Genomic DNA, 20,962 nt, shown 5'->3' with positions numbered 1-20,962 from the left:
GACCAGTCAGAATCAACTGTGTCATCTCAACAGAGGAGGAAATCCAGCTAGAAATTGCCTAAAAGTAGATAATGTGCGCAACGCTCTCGTGAAGTGCGTCGATCGAACCGACTAAAAGGAGTTGAGTTCTACTCGCTTAAAACAAGCTATACAAAACTATACAATTCACGCAAAATCGTGCACTTTTGAACCAACACATAAAATGTGTGTAATTTTTACACACCCTGAAAAATCAGATGTCATAGAAAGTAAGAAAAAGATGTCAGCAAAAGAGCTATTTTTCAGGGTACGTAAATAAAAAAGGACCAATTTCTTAACATTCGCTTAAAACCTTGTTTACTTGTTTAAACAAGGTTTAAGGCCCAAGCGGTGGTGAAGAAAACAACGCTTTGTAATCCAAAAACTTTCAAAGATTTCCTAAAAGTAAACATTTTGTATCTCCTTCACTTAGCATATTATTTGAAGGGTTCTTAAAAAAAAACTATCTAGAAAAACATACTGTAGTAGTTGATTTAATTGTCTGCCTTCCAGATTGATCCTGCGCTCTTTGAGATCATGTTTGTTAACATGTTTAGATGATTATTTATTTAAAGGCCATTTTGATGAAATGGATTGATAGAAAATGCATCGAAATTGGTTTGCAATTATAAAATTTATTGAATACTCTTCCAACTGAAAAATGTCTGAGCCAGATCTGAAATGGAATTCAGCAGCCACAAAATCCTACATTTCTCTACGACCCATTATTATTCTAAATCTCGCCAAGCTTCAGTTGGAATTATCTACATGTGTACATACAAATTATTGCAAACTCCTAAAGTAAAAATTATAGGCAAAAGAAAATCTTGTGGAATCATTATTTATCTCGAATCAGCATCTGTTCCTTTTTTGTTGTGTGGTTGTATGTCTCGGTATCTCTCTCCGCCACCATTCATCTTCATCTTGCGACTGTCGTATCGACCGTCCGCTTCCAGACTTCGTCCCCGTTACGATTCCGGATTCCGGTTAAATTTCCTTCAACTCGGCCGGCAGTTCCGATTTGGGATGTTTGTTTTCGAAGTGCTGTTTGTACGTTTTGGGGTCTGGCATTTGGGATTTACACACCGCACAGGAGAACACCAGGGCCTTCTGGGCAGCTTTCATCTGGTCGCTCAGTCCGTGACCTTGCTGTTTCTTCATCTTGGCAGCCTTTTCCTGAGCCTTCTGCTGGGACTGGATTTTCTGATGTCCACGGGCCATTTCTTCGCTGGCGGAAAGGGAGAGGAAGAAAACATGGCAGATTTGAGATCACTGGTCAGTGAGAAGGGGTGCAGAATGACTAATACCCCCACATTGTACACTAAGCAGTGCACATAATGGTTAAGCAATTTGATTTCTACTTACGTTTTGAGTGAATTTATCTAATAGAACAAGAAATTAGAAGTTATTTGAGCTCCCGAAATAAGTTTTTAACAATTCGTGTAAATCTGATGCCAGAGTGATGCTGATGAGAAAATCCGTGAACATGAATGATGGATGGTGAACGTTGGAAATGCGTGAGTAGTGGTGTGTTCAAACGTCACTAGTCAAAAATCAACGTCAGTTGAAAATAGGGGTGTCCCAGCAAAGGAGAATTACGAACAAAGTTCTACATTTAAAAACACGAGTACACGCAAACAAATTTTGTTGTATAATCTACCGAATCCATGGTAGAATTAAGAACTGCATCAACGATTTTCAACCGACTACAAAAATCTGTTAAGTTTACTATAATCTGGTAAAAATCACTGAGCAGTGTAGTAAATGTGACTATGTCCATAGTAGCCTCGACTACAAAGCATTGAATTTCAATCCGTGACACCCACCGTACAACACAGTACGGTGAAAAGTACAATGCCAAACTTGTCAAATCTAGAATGTTTCTAGTCATGAATACTACAACTCTGGTTAAATAAACCATATATATTTTCTTGTTGACTATGTTATGGTAGAGTTAACAGATTAATGTAGTCGGCTGAAAATCGTTGGTGCAGTTCTTAATTTTACCATGGATTCAGTAGTTTCTACAATAAAATTCATTTCAGTGTATATCGGTTTCACGAAAGTTTAAAGCTAAGTAGCCCGTCATTCATTTTGGTAGCCATGTTGACTTAGCACAATTTTGAAGTAATAAAACTCAGTCGTCATAGTTAATATTGATGCAGAAAAATATCACTGTGTGCATCTACATGTAGTATGCTGATAATTTTTCAGTCAATGTTGAGACATTAACTCGTTAGACTGCATGTACGCTATACTATACATATTTCGCGTTGAACGATTGTTCGTGCTTATACACTATCGCATGTACGTTACTTACTGCGTTGAAAAGGGATCATTCAACAATTTCATAACGCCAAAAATGGCCATTTTTGACTCCCACCCATCTCCTCGTAACGTGACTCGGCGAAGTTGGTCGAAAATCGAGTTTAGCATTTTGATTTTATTACATTGATTTTATTCACAAATTTCATAACGCCGAAAATGACCACTTTTGATATCCATCCACCCCCTTGTAACGCATTTTGTATGGATGTTTTCCGAATTTTGTATGAGCTGTAACATCCCTGGGACACCCACCCACCCCCTACAGCATTATGAAATTTGCGAATGAGCGCTTGACCCATTTTTCAACGCGAAGCAGTATATTTATTTGATTAGTAGCAAATCAGGCAATGGATGTTCCTCATTGATATCATTTTTAATCATTTAGGTATAATATCAAAATAATATTTTTTATTTATTTAATAGGCTCAACCGTGCAAAACTCGATTTTTTCAGCACTCGTCGTATGTTTCCAACTCGGCAAGCCTTGTCGGATAAATGTACGGCTCGTGCTGAAAAAAATCTTCATTTTGCCACTTGTTGCATAAATAACTATTACGAATATTCTCTGTTGCCGACTGTTTATACCTACAACAGCAACTCGATCGTTTCGCCAGTGGGTGCTCGCTGAATGGAATGGTGGTTAACCCTACCAAGTGCTCCATCATCACGTTCGATTATAGTTTGCTTGGCACGAAAATTGAACTTGTGAATCACATCAAGGATTTGGGCGTGTTCCTTGATTCACAGTTAACGTATAAACAGCATATCTCATCTACCGTCAGTAAAGCGTTAACGACTTTGGGATTCATCTTTAGAATCGCCAAGAATTTCTCCGACATTTACTGTCTAAAATCACTATATATTTTTCTCGTGCATTCCACGTTGGAATATGGTACCGCTATTTGGAGTCCTATTTATAATAATGGCGCAGAAAGGATCGAATCTTTTTTTCTATCTTTATTAACGAGATTTTTAGCCCTGGGCTAGTTCATCTCGGGACCAACGGCTTTTCTTCCCTTCCGAAGGAAGTCGTCACTAAAATTTTTAGTGACTATCTCGGGGATGGGATTCGATCCCAGGTCCTCGGCGTGAAAAGCGTGTGTTTTAACCACAGGATCGAATCTGTTTAACGCTGATTTCTCCGATTCGCACTCCGTAAGGTGGTAGAGAATGGTAGAGATACATTCCGCTTGCCGAGCTATGAGATTCGATGCCGATTGATAGACTTGGACCTCCTCCGGAACAGAAGAGCTTTAACTATTGCAGACGTTTTACTGGGTCGTATCGACTGTGGGACAATCCTGGAGCGAGTCCATCTAAATGCCCGTCCACGCTCCCTCCGGAACAGCGTCATGCTGAGATTGCCTCTAATTCGAACAAACTATACGGACTTCACGGAGCACTTAGTGGGTTGCAGCGAGTGTTCAATAAAGTCGCATCATTGTTTGACTTCAATACCACGCAAGAGATGCTTCGCCGAAGGTTTTTATCATTTTTTTATGAACGAAGAGTTTAGTTTAAGTTTTATCTCTTGACTGTTTAGTGCTTTTGTTAAGTGTTTGTCCTCTGATTGTTTTATATTATATATATTTTAGACATCATTGGGGCTACAATTTACCTGTTGATGTGTTTCAAATAAATAAATTTACTGTATGGAATAAACCAATAATGTACAATATAACGTATTGTATGCAATACAGTGTATTGTAATTGAATGACGAAGCAACATAATTCTTGATTGAATATACAATTCAAAAACAATTTAATGTGTTGTAACAGAACACTGTATTGGTTTTACACCTTGGTCAAATTATTATTTTCGTATTTCATTTTTCTGTGCAGCTTGACTGACAGAAGTAAACAAAACAAGATCAGAAAGCAAGAAATCACGCAGAAGAATTTCTGTATGTTAAGATTACAATCCTGTCAATTACTTTTACTTACGCACAAATAGTTGTTTCGAAATAGAATTAACTTACGCCAACACTAAATTAACGTCAAATCAAATACACACACTTCTTTGATTGAGCTATCAACTTGTACTTATAATAATCACTATTCGGAAACATTCACCTCCCTAGACTTCAAGTCATGCTCACAAATCTACTTACTTCTAACTTGCAAGGAATAGTGTAGGTGCTAAGATGACCACCTCTCACGCAGGAGACCACATATCACATTGTTTTTTTTTGCAATGTTTTTTAGATCGATAAAGCAGCACCGAATCTTTTCAGATATGTTGATAAAGCAGAACAAAATGCTGAGTAAACATTGCAAAATATTGTAAACTCAATAAAATTCACTTTGAGTCAACTAAAATATAGTTAAATTTTGACGTTTGACGTTTGTAAATTCAATAAAAAAATATAGTTGTCAACAACTATATGATATAGTTATGTTTAACAATATACTGTCAATTCAACTATATTTTTGGTTATCTCCAAATTAACCTTAAAATATAGTTAAATTGAACGGAAAAATGATTACGAACACTATATTTTGTTCTCCGTGATATTGAATGAAAAATAGTTCTCGATTACTTTTTCAAATCGACGTAAGTAACTTTTATACGGTTTTGAGAAAATTAATTAGGAAAAATCACAATCTATCTTCCAAAACTGTTTTAAAATGAATCACCTTTTTAACATTTTTTTTGCCGTGTACTTCGCTCAAATTTAGCATACACTCAGCTCACGTTCAAAAACTAGGTAGTTTCTATTATTTCCCTCAAAAATAATTATAAGAAAATGATAAGCCGTTTCATTCAGTTACTTTCGACGTTTTTCTACCAGTGTAAAATCGGCTCAAGTAGTGTTTTGTTTTGATTCGTGGTTAAGTCACTTTGTCTCTCCATACAGCGGGGCGGCGAAAGTAGTGGTTAGGTTGCGAAAGTTGAAAATCTTACTTTCGTCGTTTTGTAAATCCGGAAATTAAACGTTCTAAAAGTGAAAAGTTGAGTTGGTACAGAGCGGTACGTGTAGAATTCCGCCTGCTTAACACGTAGGATCGATAAAGTAAGTTTGTATACTTTTTTGACTTGAGTCTGTATGAATAAGTTTTCGAGAGTTGAAAAGTAAAAATATTAGATTTTGTAAAAAAGAGATTTAAACTGTGATTTTTCTAAGAAAGAATGCAACAAAGTGGTAGATCTATACCTCTATATAGGAGTTGAAACCAAAGACAAAAAAAAAAAAAACTATTGCTACTGTGGGCAAATATATCCGGTAAGTTGGGGATATTCCATAAGAAATACAAATTTTATTTTTTCACCCATCCACCCCCTCATAAAGCATTTTGTAAGAATATTTTCCGAATTTTGTATGACCTGTAACATCTTGAAGACACCCACCCACCCCCTTCAGCGTTATGAAATATGTGAATGGGCCCTATTGTACTGTAAATGTATTGTTATTTTACAATATACTATATTGTATTTCCAATGTTTTTAATGGTACTGTTACATTACGTTAAATTGTTTTTATATTGTATTTTTTATCCGGGAATGATTCAGTTAAAGGTCATTTTAAACAACCACCCCCTCGTAACGTATTTTGCATAAATCCACACGGTGAAAATCAAACATACTTATTTTGTATGGCATTTATTGACCGTTCAGTTCCTAACTGTTCGCGACCGTTTGAAACAGTCGTCGTTTCAAACGGTCGGTGAAACAGTCGCTGTCAGATTTGGCAACAACAACGAGTGAGAAGATTTTCGCGGGCAAACGAGCACTCCTACTCTTTTGAGTAACAAGGACAGCAGAGTGGGCGTCGAGTCAGATTTCCAAAACAGCTGTTGTTGACACGCAGCGAAGTATATTGACAGCTATAGAAGGTATGCTATACACGACTGTGCACTAGTATTAGTAGATAGTTATGAACTTTTTCGGGATTTGCATAGCGTTTGTTATATTTTAATGCAATTTTAGTAAATTTAGGCATTTAGGATAACAAAATATCGATGGCTTGGCAGAATAATTTGTAACGTATCCGATTGGAAGGTTATTCAATGCATTTGTTCTATTTATTATGAGTATTTTCCATGTTTCTCATGCAACCCATTACCTCCCTCAGAAATAACTAGCCGTGCAATTTTTTTTTATGTTACATACAAGAATATATTTACTAAATGTACATAGAAAGGCCTTATTGTACGGAATGCAAGAATTGAATCCGATATAATTTCTGAAATTTGACCGAATATCTAGTTCATATAAGAATCCCAAATACAAAGGAGTGGGAGTGACATTGAGTTCGGTTTTGAGTTGAGTATACTGAAAAGTTTAAAGCTGTACACGACTGTGTTTGGAAGATTTTCGATCGACCCTTTCGATATTTATAAAAGATAGGTATAATAAAATAAATCACACAAGGTGCATTTGCTTGTTGATTATTGTTCAGTGTAATTTAACTTTCAATAGTTGTTTAAATCTTACATCAGGATTTTCTTTATTTTCTTCCACTATGGTCCTGCTATCTGATTCTCCGAAGTGCTCGGAAGAAACGAAAAGATTCTTGGTGTATTTGTTTTCAAGTTTTAGCCCAAAAATGTTAGCCATCGGTTTCTCTGCACATTGATCATTGGAAATCTATATGGAACGTAACCGGTTCACATGGTTCTGCTTAGGGTTTCTTCGAATATAATTTGCTCCTGCATTTCGGAACATTACAATTCGACATTTTGACATTTTGAAATTTAAGCGACGTAATAAATTATTAATGAAGATTTAAATCTGTAGACTCAATGGCATTTCAATTTACATAATGACAGCTCGTCTCGTAGTAACATTTGCCGAGCAATGATTTAAAATGTATTTTAAAAGTAGTTCCAGGGCACGGAAGAATATGAAATTTTGGATTCTGGCTCAATTTTTAACGTAGAATCATGATATGTAAAAAATTGGATACCCCTAAACAATCCGATTGAATAAATTGAACTTATATTCCGATTTCAGTACAAATCTGAAGAATTTTCATAACTATCTATTTTATCGTAGTTGGAAGGGTCGACTGGTACTTGATGATGCTAATTTATTCGGCTATCTTATCTGTGTGAGTATTTTCGTGTAAGATAATCAAAAATGCAGCGTACCTTTAGTAGCTGTCAAAATACGTTGGACACGCAGTTGCCTTCTTCACCTTCTTCACGGCTCGGAAATTTAGGGGTGCTCTGATGAAATGTTTATAAAAGTGTGCATTGACTGTTTAACGAGAAACTTGCGACGATCGACGCGCCACCATAATTCATATAAAGGTGGGTATTACAACTAACTTGGAGGTGATGATTTCGCAATTTGGAGGTTAAAATCACCTCCAAACACTAGCGATTTTGCGGTGGGATGTTGACGTTTGATCACGAATCACAGAACATATTCAACTTGTGATAAATGTTTCTAACGCTCAAATACACGTTTAATGAAACAATAGCATAAGTGTTAAAAGTTTATTGTGCGTAAAGGCCCAAACGCAATGACAGCGGAACGGCAACGGAAAGCGGTACCGGTTCGCCAGTATGAATCACACCATCCCGACTGAGCTGTCAACGAATGAAAGTGAACCAACACTGGATCGACAAGCATGCTATAGTTCATGCTGGCGAACCGGTTCCGCTTTCCGTTGCCGTTCCGCTCTCATTGCGTTTGGGCCTTAAGGTATGTATGGTTACCAGATTTATGTGTTTTAACAACATTGGCCACATTGTTTGATCTAGGGGAATACATTGGGATACCCCTTGATTCCCGACGACTGTTTCAAGCAGTCTTATAAATAGCCGGGATAATCCAACATTCAAGTGGATGTACAATAATAAATATAAAATAAAATAAATTATTTATGTTTTTTTTTTCTCTAACGGCCGAACACGGAGAAATATTTTTACCTAATTTTTGAGTTCACTTTACCCAAAATTAAGTATATCGATTATAGTTTCAACCCAAAATCTCTCGGTTTTCTCTTTCTCCCACACGAATGTTGTCAAAAATAGAGAGAGAGATGCATCTACCCCAGGCCCATGGCACGGGACGACTTTTAGCGTAGTCAACATCTCCATGTGTTTACTCATTTTCGGGTAATTTGAATCGAGAGTGCAATCAGAATGCGAAGTTTTGTTTAATGTTTATGATCCATAATCGAGCAAGAGTCGCAATCAAATCACTGATTGCTTGCTTGGAGGCTTGCAGGATGCCTTTTAATGTTTGCTCTCCTCCCAAAGTCATCGAAATGTTGAATGTGCTTCAACTTTTTGGCACATTATTAGCTGATTTAACAATATAAAAAATTGATAATCCAACCATAACAAACAATTAAACAAAACAATGGTCTTTATTTGCACAATTCTTACAACTGACAGTGGGCGATATTCACTTATCGCCCGGGACATCCTGGCTACGAAGAACACTGTGTATCGATATATGATTGTCATGGGCCTGATCTACCCAATGGGGGTACTTTGGCCCAATAAGCCAAATTTGGGTAAATACAACTTTTCTTATGTTTGGGTCGAAAGAACTCAATTTTGCGTTAAATCAACCCAAAATTGAGTATAGAGCTTAGTGACATTTGAACACACGTAGACTAGCATACGCTCGTCATACACAGTTTGTTTTTGTTTTCCTCAAAGAAACTTGCACACGCTTTCCAGACTCATCAAAATGCATATGGAAATATTACCCAATTTGAAAAATGTATACACGGATTCTGGGTGTTTTTCGAGACAGAGTGCATATTGTTTTCCTCTAAGGTTCACAACTACATCTACACTAGGGCACCCATACCATCGGGCGTGAAAACCACTATACTTTTCTAATGGAATTAAGGAGAAGTAGGCCGTTATTGAAATTTGTACGCGTCGTTAATGATTGTTGCTAATTCATGTCACGATTTCGGATAAAAAAAAATCAGTTAGTTTTGCACTGACACAGCTGAAAAAGTATCAGCATACTTTATGCATGTTTTCGCGTACAGTGATACATTTTCAAGTCAATATAAACTATCAAGCCTGAGTTTTATCACTTTGAAATGCAAGCTGAAAAGTCATCATTGCATTGTTACCAAAACGAATGACGGGCTACTTAGCCTTAACGTTCAACGCTCCTTCATCGTAATCATCGTCATCATCGAAACGTCAAAAGCAGTTTTTCCAATCAAAACTGAAAATTATTTGACGAAAATATGTTCACTGTGTTTCGGTTGGAGAATAGAATACAGGGAACACATTTTCCTGTAAATTTTCTTGATTTTGAACGAGCAAACTGCTTCTGAAAATTCCGAAATCAATGACGGATCCTGCCCCCAAACTACCTAGTGGGACCTTGGAAATTTAGCCAAAATTGAGTTATTGGGCTCAACTACGGAATTGCGTTGAAACAACCCAAAATTGAGTTGAATTCCGTTTCCGTGAAGAGAGTGTTCCGCCGTTCGCCATGGTTTGCGCATGGGCATCCCCAGCGAACAGCGTGCGGTTTGCAAATGGCATGTACATCCCCGAAAGAACCGAAACAAAACAAAGCTGTGACAGAAAAAAAACTCGAGTTTACGCAGTTTACGGGACATCAAAATTTTGTTTTTTTTTCCGCAAGAAAATTTTAAAAATCTTATCAAAATCTTCAGTTATGGATCGGGATAACCCGTGGATGAATGACGATCGACACGACGACGAAGATTGCCAAGATGAACAGCCGCCATTCGAAGTCGTGCAGGAAGAACTGGATGATGAGTATGGCCGTGAATATTTCCGCAAATTTGAAACGAATCCACTCTACGATAGAAATGGTAAGCCATATGATATGTTGTTTTTCAAATAATTCTTATGCTCATACCAATGGTTTTCCTTCGAAACAGAATACGATGCATCGTACAAATCAATCCGGGTAGTAAGAAAATATTGTCAAGAAAGAGGCTTGCCATATCTCCGCCACAACGGACACCAACAACCTGCCCGGAGTGTTAAAGATGCTTGCACCTGCCGGAAGCTTTGCTATGCCAAGTTCTCTGACGATTTGCGAGCAAAACTTTTGAACAATCTACTGGAACTGTCCGCTGATGGTCAAAACACATTCCTTATATGCCACATAGAGTCAATTCCGGCGCATTGTCCGAAGCAAGTAAGTTCTCTTTTGGCTCTTTCTATCACAAACCATGCAACGACTTGTATTCACAGGCACAGCAACAAAAGTCCGTTCGGAACTACTATTTGCCGTCCGATTCTGGGCGAGTCAGGGTATGCAAGGTAATGTTCGCTAACACCTTCGACCTAAGTGCGAAAAAGCTTCGAGGGATACACCGGAAAGCGACATCCGGCGCATACGATGAGTGGCTCAAACAGCTGCTTCCGGTGCAAGAGGGTTTAGATATTGGTCCGGAGGAACAGGACTCAAGTGAGTTTTACTTAAAAATACAATCGATTTTTTTTTATCTATCAATTTGTCAGGCCTTAGCTTTAACACAATAGTATTGAAAATCGTGATTCTCGCATTACCTGTGATCTCACCCTAAGGTGATTATAGAACGAAGCCACACCTAAAATTTTCAAGAGCACAATACTTGGGAACCAAACAGCACTCCGCGTTGAAAATCTATCCCATTGGTCACCACGCAAGGAAGCAATTTGATTGGTTTTCAACGCGAACTGTTGTCAGATTCTCCAGTCTTGTGCACTTGAAAATTCCAAGTTTGGCTTCGCTTTATAATCACCCTAAAAGCCATTGGTAACCGTTGTTTTTTAAGGAAATACATAGACAAAAATAAAAACTATGATCAATGGGAGATAGAGGAGGATCTTCTCTGCATAGTAGCGTTCTTTAATAAATAATAATAAAATTCTATTCGGTTGCTCGGTAACAATTAGCTAGCGCCCGTTCCTGAGAAACTCTTTTCCATTTCTAAGCTTTTAGCAACAGTTCTCAAAAAAAGTTGTGAATTCAGGCACCCTTTTTTGCGTTATAGCAATGAACATTCGGGCGTGATCTTATAAGAGGTTTTTTTCAAGAAGGTGTTTGAGACGATTCAATACCGTTAGCTTTCGCCAACGGGCTAACAAAAATCAAAGGCAATGGTTCGAACAAGGTCCTTAGGTACGAAAAGTAACACCGAACTATTTTTGTAGCACTAAGAAGTACTGTTTTATTGCTTTCCGTAGTTTCAAAATATCCATCAGCAAATACTTATTAAAAGTCAGTTAGAATTAGTATTGATAACATTTTTTTTTATTGTAGGTTCTGATGTAGAAAACATACATGAAAGCTCTGCTGAAGATCCAATACTGAATGATCAATCCGAGGAAAATCAATCAAACGATGGATCAGATGATGATTCGGACATCGAACTTGCTCCACTCAATACGGAAAACGATGATAAACTCAATACGGAAAATGCTACCGAGGAACCAAAACCATTATTAGATGATGCATTCTTAGATCGATATTTCCGCCAACTGTACGAGGCTGACCCGCCTAATGAGGAATTAGAAAGCGACAAAATCAAACCTCGCGGTTCAGTGCTAGACATACTCTCGGAGCCGTGTAAATGTGTCGTCTATCATTGCACACGGTGGTTTACGGATGATTTACGCCAAAAGATTCGCAGTCGTTACGCCATGTTGCCCCCTTCAAAGCAGGACCGTTTCCTACAAGATCACACTAAGCAAATTATGAAAAAGGTTCTGTAATTACCTTCTACCAACTGCTTCTTATTCTAACAAACCATATATCTAATTCCAGCGTCACAAAAACCATTTATCCAGACGAAATTTTACCTACCTATACCTTATACCGACGGCAAGTGGTATGAAAAATGTTTGCAAAGTGATGTTTCTGAACACGTTTAAAGTTAATGATCACTTAATAAGGGATTTAAATAGCAAAAAGGAATCGACAGAAACAACGGAGGAAGCCAACCAGGATGCAGCACAAAATGTTCAGAGTAACAAAAAGCGAGTATCCAGCATTTTCGCCTTCGACCCGACTCTCATAGGTAATTGTTAAAGGAACGGTATTTGTTTTAATCTATAACATTCACCAGACTAAATCGTTCCCTAGAATGCACCATTCCCCAAGAAGCTATATAAGGTACCGCGGGTGAAGTGGGTAAATGGGGTAAATGAAAATAATGTGTATATTGTACTGAATATGCAAATTAATATGTTGAACTCATGTGTAAACCTTTGAGGCCATTCAGAGCATTATATTATGTAAGAGATTCCTGAGATTTTGAAACCATTATTGCATAATAGAGCGAATGATTGTTAACCTGTCAACTATTACTCCGTAACAAGTTGGCGGCGTGCAATCTTATTTTGATATTTTGGTGGAAAAAAGTTACAGAATATAATTTGTTGTACATACCACTTCTAAGTTGTCCTCTCTGACAGTTTCAAACAGAAAAAAAAGTTTTAGAATTAATTTAGGGATAAAAATGATGTATAGGTTTATCCACACAAAAAAATCTGAATTAGGAATAAGGATTCTGTTCCAAAAATGATTTCTCCCGAAAAGTTATCCGACGTAATATCCGATTTTCCTAAAATACAAATAACGAGTGGAGGAAATTCTACAGAGTTGAAATTCAAATGTTGTCCCATGATATAAGAACCAACATTGAAAGAGTTATAGTTGTAATGTTGTTGAATTATTTTAACAAACATAACTGAACAGAAGAACATTTAATTGACAAAAATACAGTTTTCTTTGTTTATTTGTTTCTTATGTTATTGTTCATTGGGACTGCCTAACAAATGTTAAAGATTTTACATACAAATCAATTTCAGCATACCGTTTATATTTAGTGGGAGTCAAATTAAAAAATATACACGACCTCATTTATTTCAATTTAAAGTCTTTAGAATTTGAATAATCTCAACTTTACGATTTTATATTACCCACTTGCCCAACGGTACCTTACTTCAAACCGACTTTTGAATTTTTTATAAAGTTCCAAATGGAACCATTTGGTGGTAACTTGGTTTTACATACATAGTTTTTTTAGGGAATGCTCTTAAATATGAAGCCTTCAATTATCGGACAATTGTTTTTTTTTTGTACTTAAAACTAGATCCACTAGCTTTACCGGAAGGATCCACTAGCTTTACCAGAAGGAAACGAAGATCATCTAAGCTGTCTGAAGACACCGAAACCTCTATCGTAAAGGGTAAGATCCCAAAGACTAATGCAGGCACAAAATCCAAGAAAAGTACTCAAGCAGAAGGTACGAAAAGACAGGAAGTGAAGGATGGCGATGACGACTTATCGGAAAGCAATATTTCCCGTCAAACCAAATCGTTCCAATATCCGCCTGAAGCCGAAATTGATGACGCTTTTTTGGATGAATATTTTCTCAGCTATGAGACAAACGATGACCACCCAGCAAACACGAAAAGCTGGCTCAACTTGGAGGACAGCCCAGCCGTTCCGTCAGCTTGTACCTGCCAGAAGCGCTGTTTCAACGCATTCCCAAATGATTCTCGCGTTAAAATTTTCACCCGCTTTGCCAAATTAACGCCAATCAATCAACAACGATTTTTGTACCGTCACGTCCGAATTAAACGGCATATAGGCTCGGCTGTAAGTTCCTTTTTTTTTTTCAAGTGCTCACAATCGGTAACTTCAATATTCTTTGTCGATTTCAGACACGAAAGAAAAAATACTGCACTTATTTCCTGCCTTCCAAAACTGGACTTGTGAAGGTATGTTCTGTTATGTTCATAAGACTGTACGGGGTTACCGAAAAGAAGATGCGATCGTTGGTGAAGCGGCGCTATTTGGGAGTAGGTTCCGGTAACAATGTCCGAACGAAGCAGGTGAAGGATAAGCCAGAAGAGTGCAGTACTTCTGGTGTGCCACCGCGTGAAGTTGTCCCAGACGATGTGGAAGGTACGTATGAATGGGCGTAGCTCCATTCCAGGCATCACCCTGAAAGTAGTTAAGATTATGCCCCCTTTCTCCGCTTTTGAGCTATGAATTTGTGTTAAACTGCTTTGTTACGAGCCATTCTTAACACTACATATTGTTTTACATATATTTAATTAATTTGAAAATACTTTTAGACATAATCCAGATCGAAACACCTTTGCTGCAACCATCTAATGAAACAAACATCAATCAGAATGAAGAATTTAGTTTAGATATCCCAATGGACACCGTGATTGACGACGAAGAGCTGGATATTAAGTATTCGTATGAGTTACTTAACATAGAACCTCAAGATAATTACAATGACAACAATAGTAAGACAATAAAAAAACATTTTTCATGTAGTTACCGATTTTTATTAATAATTGAAATATTTTTTCAGCTCTCGGTTCAAATTACAACCGTTCAGTTTCGGCTACTGGAATGGAGTATTCCATTAATAAATCGATAAAAATAATACCAGAGATCGATGAAGACTTCCTCGATGAATACTTTATTCAATTCGAGATAAACGACGTCCGGGAAAGAGTGAATGGGAGAAAAATCAAACCGATGACCAGAAAAAACGCTATTGATGATCAAATTGTCATGGAACCATGTACATGCGTCAAATATAAGTGTTTCACGTGGTTAACAGATGATTTACGGCAGAAACTGTACAGCAGATTTGTACGTCTCGCTCCGTTGAGTCAAAAGCTTTTCATAAAACGGCATATCAGAAGAGAACATAAAAAGGTGAATTTCAGTTGATTTGCAAACTACTTCAATTAAAATGATTAATTTTCTTTCGTATTTTAGCGATCGTTCAAAATAACGTCAAGAAGAAATTACAGCATGTTTTACTTCATGCCTACGAAAAAAGGACAATTCAAAGTCTGCAAAGTAATGTTCATGAACACGTTTAAAGTGACAGATAAAAAGCTTCGAACGCTTCTTGATAGTAACCAGTTTGATGAGACCTTAACTGAAGAAATCACGTTTGGTGATGTTGAGATTAACACAGGAATTGATAACAGCTACTTGCATGCACCTGCCAGCAATGAAGAATCTCAACACATAGGTTTGTATTTCGAATACTCTTTATATCCCATATAACATTATGTTACAAATCGATGTATATTCAAGACCAGTTTAATACAGACATCAAGGAAGAGCCCGAATTATTGTCTTGCACAAACGAGTATGAGGAGGAAACTCCACCAGCAGAAGATGCCCTTCTCGATGACCATCAAGCTGCCGAATTACTCGCCACAAATTGCTATACGACTGATGAAGAAACTTTAAGCGAAACAGAAACTCGCAATAAGAGCGCAACCGTTGATTTTGACGACGCTTTTATTGATGAATACTTTTCCCCTTACGAGTGTGCTATCAATATCAACCAAGCATCTGTAAAAGCTAGAAAAAGATGGATCAACGCAGATGCTAGTCCTTCAGGGCTGCAACCATGCCCATGCTACAAACAATGTAGCAAGGTGTTCCCAGATGAATTGCGAACTAAAATTTTCACTCGATTTTCGAAACTCCCGCCGCTTAACCAACAACGATTCCTGCGCTCACATATCAAAATTGATGGCCCTGAAAGAAGACGGAAACCAAGTACAGTAAGCTTTGAATTAGTACTCATTTATTGGATAACGAATGTCTAATTTAATGTTCCATCTGTTTTGCAGTCGGTAAGAAACGTTTGGCTACATTATCTGCCAGGCAATCCAGTTCCAGTAAAAGTTTGTCGAAAAATGTTTACAAATACTTTCCAAGTTACCGAGAAAAAAATTCGCCTATTAATGAAACGCGGTTATCTTGACGAAAATTTACCTGGACACGAAACTGAAACCGATGATCAGTTGGAGCTGAATGAAGAGACGATGGATGATGATTATCACTTTATGGCAGCGATATCCGATCACCAAATAGAAGATGCAGAAGGTAGGACATTATAGAAAAGTGCATGCTTATTCCAAACACATGAAACGAAAACAAACAATTGTGCAATTTTTATTTCAATACCTAAAAAATAATGCGCTCTCGGGCTAGGCATCTAATTCTTCCGAAAGAGGTGCACTTTGCGAAAAAGGACCAAGTGATTATTGAGCTGAAGTCTAATTCAGATTACCTTCTGCGTCCATGAATCCTCTCGTGGCGTAGGGGTAACGCGCCCCAACTGACGCCCCTAAGATCGGGGAGTCGTGAGTTCGATTCCCACCGAGAAGACGTGTAACTTTTTCGTAAAACTTCACACCAATTTGTCCATTTAATCCAATTGCAAAGTATATATAATGTTTAGTTTTTGCGGTAGTTGTCGAACTTCCACTCGGCTGGTTAGCCGTAAACCACGTATAATAATTAATTAAAAACAAGTAATTGTGCAAAGTTCCCAAACCAGCTTCCAAATTGAAGAAAACTTGCATGAGTGATGAAGTCCTGTATGCTCAGACACTCAAAAACCAGGCGTACCGTGGACGTACCATATTTGACGCGGTTTAGAAAATTCTAAATTCAAACACTTGTCAAATTGTCTAAATCTGTCCGATTTTGTTGAAATTTGAACCTATGCTAGCTCAACTATTATAGAATTAGGGAAAAATCAGTAAAAAAATATTAAACTTTTTTTCTTCATGTTTGATTGACTTTTTGTGGATTACATTAGGTTCCTTAATTGACGCATCAATTCTTCAATGTGCCTAATTTGACGCACTATGTTCCTTATTTGACGCACTTAAAAAATATTGCCAAACTTTAAAATATACAAGAGTTTCAGTATTCAATAGTTCAATTAATTGAAAAAAGCGCTTTAGAGTGAACAGAAAAGTTAGAACCTTTGGAAAAAGTTTTGAATGACGTCATCCGGTAGTACTTTTGCTACGCGTTTAGTTAGTGTAGAAAATAAAACCGGCGATTGAGTTCAATCCATAGCTAAGCATTATTGTTTAGTTTAATGTATTTTCGTCGTGATATCAAACAAGGGAAAGGTTTGAAAACTACGTTGCGGGGAAGGTAGTTGCTAAAATAAGGACAAATTAGTCAAAAACTAGAACGAAAACAACCGGTTCCAAAAATGGCCGTTTTAGAATCTTCGTTACTTATAACACGTGAACTACGCCTACTTGTCCCATGTTCTATGTCACCCTTATGGACCGGGGGACAAATATGCGTAGAAGTTCTACGGTAGAATAAACGGCAGTATGGGCCTCGAAATAGATCGAGAACCATATATGCGGTCATACATTAAGTACGTCATGTTATTAGGGGGAAGGAGGTGTTCTGCAAGATGTGACGAATCACACAAGTTTTTTGAAGGCTCTATATAAAAAGTGAGACGTAGGGCGGATGGGCCGGGTTTTTGTAGAAAATAGTATGTTTTTGTGACACGTATCTCATGGACACCCCCTATTGTATAACTTATACGAAACAAACCATTGAACCTACACCTCACCTCCTGACACCTCCATACAAAAATATGTCTTAAACCTTAAAAATAGAAATTTTTCGACGTCAATTTATGAATAAAAGAATATTACTGACTGTTGTTGATGATATTGCTGTAAAACAGCACAATATTTTCATGAAAATTGATTAACAATATTTAGCACATTCACTAAGGAATGAAAAAATTGACGCACTTGTCGGATGCATTTTCCAATAATTTTTATTTTTTGCCCATTATTAATCAAAACTAAACTTTTTTTGGTTGAAATCTTTCAATAACATGTAAATGAAGATTTAGGAATAATTTTTTGAATGCTATTTTGAACTAGAATTAATTTATAATAAAATTAATAAGAAAATGCGTCAAGTTTGGACCCGCGTTAAATATGGTACGTTCACGGTAATTTTGAACCTTCTCAAATAAAGATAAATAATAAATACAAATGCAAAAGTTATAAGATTTCTATAGAAAACAGCAGATTTAGGCTAAGTTTAGTGAGTTATTAGGGCCAGCCTCGTTCCCTTCGGCATGGGCACAGATTACAGACGTTGAAGTCCGATTGTACAACTGTGTAAGGCAATTAATGGTTATTTTGAATGGCAACACAAGTAGCAACATCGTGGTGGCGCTGTTATCGCTAAGTTCCCATGACGATATCAGTGGTGAATATGAAATATTTCAAGATACTGATATTCACCACTGAATGACGCAATTCGCTGTGTGGCGGCGCTAGTGACTGCAAGGAGTTTCAAGTTGAATATTTACACAGGTTTTCAGATATTTTTTGTTCTAGCATAAACATCTGTTATCTGTGGCATGGGTGAGTTTCTTAAAGCTATTGAGCATAAAATTTGCATCAATACTTCTGGTATATAAGCGCATTTTACTGCCGAATTTCAGGAGATTTGGTCGATAAAAATCCTCCATGACGAAGAGAACAAAACGGTCGAAAATTATCATCTCAGAAGTCTGTCTGCAGATTCCCACCTTGTACAAAAAATACGTTGGCACATGACAAAATAAAAGCAAATTCAATTGTCATAAATAAACGCTACGTAGATAGCCGATTCTTTACCGTTTCAATAAAACTTTTTTTTACATCTTCTTTTTCCCACAGGTATTGGTGTCATGGCTGAGTTAACAGAGTTTCCGAAAATTACCAAAGAAAATACGAACGCCACTGTTCAAAAACACGACGAACAGGATAATCCAACTGTTTCAGCAGTGGAACTAGACGAAGCCTTCCTCAATGGGTACTTTCAGGGGCTTTTGAACAGTGCTGTCGATAAGAGACCTACGAAGCATCTATCGTGGCATCAGGTTAACACATCTGAGGTCCCCAATACGTTGGGCCCGGCATGCTCTTGTGATCGGCAGTGTTACTTGAAATTTCCGGATCATCTGCGTCACATGATTCGTAACAAATACATTCAATTTTCTCTTGAAGATCGAATGTTTTTCGTAAAAAGTCATATAACGATTGAAGATCCACGTTGCAGTAAGGTATTTGTTTAGTAATACTAAAACATGTTCTTATATTGACTTATCACTTAATTTGCTGTTTTCAGGAATCGATGGAAAAGACTGGATCCAAGATCATCTCTTGCTATCATTTTCCAAGCAATGTTGGTCGCATTAGGGTGTGCCGAGTAATGTTTCGGAACACGTTCAACTTGGATAATGAACAATTGCGATCAATTTTGATCATGAAATGTTTTGATCTCAGAAAAAGATCGTTTGACATCGACGATCTTTCGACGGATACGGATTACTCGGATAATCCGTCTGTAGAAATCAAAATTGAAAATAATTCTGAGGATCTGAACGAGACTGCAAATCTAGACAATTCCAAAAGGCAACAAGCTTTCGACATTCCCAATGAATCGATCGGAGCTGGAAATGATTTGCCTACGGACACGAAGTGTCCGGATGAATCGTCGGTCGAAACAAAATTGGTCGATAATGATAATAAGAAACCTAAAAGGCGTAGTCGCACAGCCGTTCGAAACACCTTACAATTAACTTGTTCTTGTCCACGTCAGTGTAACAACAAATTTCCAAATGATCTTCGCCGGGCGCTTTTTGAAAAATATGCAGAATTATCCTTTCGAGATCGAATGCAGTATTTGCGAAATCATATTAAAATTGTATCTCCAAACGTCCGCAGGAAGGTAATAGTGATAAAACACCCAAATGATTTAGAATTACCATATTATTCATTTCAGCCAATGTCATCGAGAAGAAAATTCACTTATATTTATTACATGCAACGCCTTGATGATCTCGTCAAGGTTTGTAAAAATATGTTCATCCATACGTTCGGCTTGACGGATAGAAAACTTCGATCATGTTTAGCTAAGCAATGGTCAGGAGGGAACACGCCCAATGAAGAGGCCTACGAAGTGTCGGATGCAGCAATGAATGATGATTCATCTGTGGAAATAAAGTACGAGATCGATTCCGATGATTTGGACGAGATGATAGTAGGAGACTAAAGTGCGTAAATGTGACCAAAAGTGAATAAAAACATCATTATTCATTAACATTAAATGTATGTTGGTTTATTGATTGAATACCCAAAATTCTTAAAATTGCATAAATATTTGAAAAGTTACAAGAACAATCATGAATCCAAAACTGGCTTTGGAAATAGTTGTTTACAAACGTCACGTCACGTTTTTTGTATGAGTCCTTCAAAAATTTTGTAAGGCTTGTCATGCTTAGCTTGACCACCTCCCCCCCTTGGAGCGTGACGTAATTTGTGCATGACCCCTTTCACAAAATTGGAATTTTTCGTCTTCTATCGCCAACAATACCAATAGTTGTAAATGTAGCAGTATATTATGTATCCGGTAGAAATCAAGACCAACATTTATTTATAATTATTGTTTTCTCGGGCCCCGTGGGTCGCAGCTAATATGTGAATAGTGCGCTGTGTTCATAAAAATCGTAAGAATGCAGCGCCACACTAAAAAACTGATTTCAAAATCGCGCGAGTTGAGGCGCGTCGCGAGTCTCACTGGCGCGATCCGGTTTGGTGGCGGTGCGACAATACTATATCTATAGATTGAACGATGGAATAGAACGTATATTTACGATAAAAACAGCATGTGCTATTCATTTCCTTGCGCTTGAACAAGACAGTCTTTGGCAGTCGGTAGTCTTTTTGGTTTTTCTCCCACCGCCCGTGTGGGTTTTTACCAGGGCAGTTTACTCCTGTAGTGCTATAGACCGCGCACCGTGAAGGAAGCGAACCAGATTGGCAAAGGTCAACTGGTATCGTG

The 20,962-nt window shown here is 37.5% G+C and overlaps 1 protein-coding gene and 1 pseudogene across 3 annotated transcripts; one reads left to right on the top strand and one right to left on the bottom strand.

Moving 5' to 3' along the window:
• Window positions 1-633: 633 nt before the first annotated feature.
• On the bottom strand, window positions 634-1,544 carry LOC5569598 (annotated as a pseudogene). Of its 2 annotated transcripts, none has more exons than XR_002500096.1 (2): window positions 1,384-1,544; window positions 634-1,246 (listed from the first exon to the last, which is right to left on the bottom strand). The product of XR_002500096.1 is annotated as a zinc finger protein 706, transcript variant X1 (transcript). The 2 variants fall into 2 exon arrangements; XR_002500097.1 differs by having other exon boundaries at window positions 634-1,241; window positions 1,384-1,543.
• An 8,272-nt stretch (window positions 1,545-9,816) lies between these two features.
• LOC5569599 lies at window positions 9,817-20,228 on the top strand. The gene is made up of 15 exons (XM_021842799.1): window positions 9,817-10,115; window positions 10,185-10,447; window positions 10,504-10,720; window positions 11,558-12,000; window positions 12,062-12,314; window positions 13,392-13,900; window positions 13,966-14,209; window positions 14,383-14,562; window positions 14,631-14,983; window positions 15,047-15,308; window positions 15,374-15,852; window positions 15,922-16,177; window positions 18,796-19,181; window positions 19,247-19,849; window positions 19,904-20,228. Exons 1-15 carry the CDS (start codon window positions 9,818-9,820, stop codon window positions 20,171-20,173), a joined length of 5,016 nt encoding a protein of 1,671 aa, XP_021698491.1. The 5' UTR covers window position 9,817; the 3' UTR covers window positions 20,174-20,228.
• Window positions 20,229-20,962: the final 734 nt, after the last annotated feature.

This window comes from Aedes aegypti, chromosome 2 (genome assembly GCF_002204515.2).
Source record: "Aedes aegypti strain LVP_AGWG chromosome 2, AaegL5.0 Primary Assembly, whole genome shotgun sequence".
NCBI lineage: Eukaryota > Metazoa > Arthropoda > Insecta > Diptera > Culicidae > Aedes > Aedes aegypti.
The sequence above is the reverse complement of the archived record's forward strand: the minus strand, read 5'-3'. Positions and strand labels throughout refer to the sequence as shown.

What these genes read in the sequence shown, in the direction of transcription:
- LOC5569599 (XM_021842799.1), top strand. Translation starts at nt 9,818, where the DNA reads ATGTACATCCCCGAAAGAACCGAAACAAAACAAAGCTGTGACAGAAAA. An exon ending in CGGCGCATTGTCCGAAGCAA is followed by an intron (nt 10,448 to 10,503) that starts GTAAGTTCTCTT and finishes TTGTATTCACAG; the next exon opens with GCACAGCAACAAAAGTCCGT. An exon ending in TAATTACAATGACAACAATA is followed by an intron (nt 14,563 to 14,630) that starts GTAAGACAATAA and finishes ATATTTTTTCAG; the next exon opens with CTCTCGGTTCAAATTACAAC.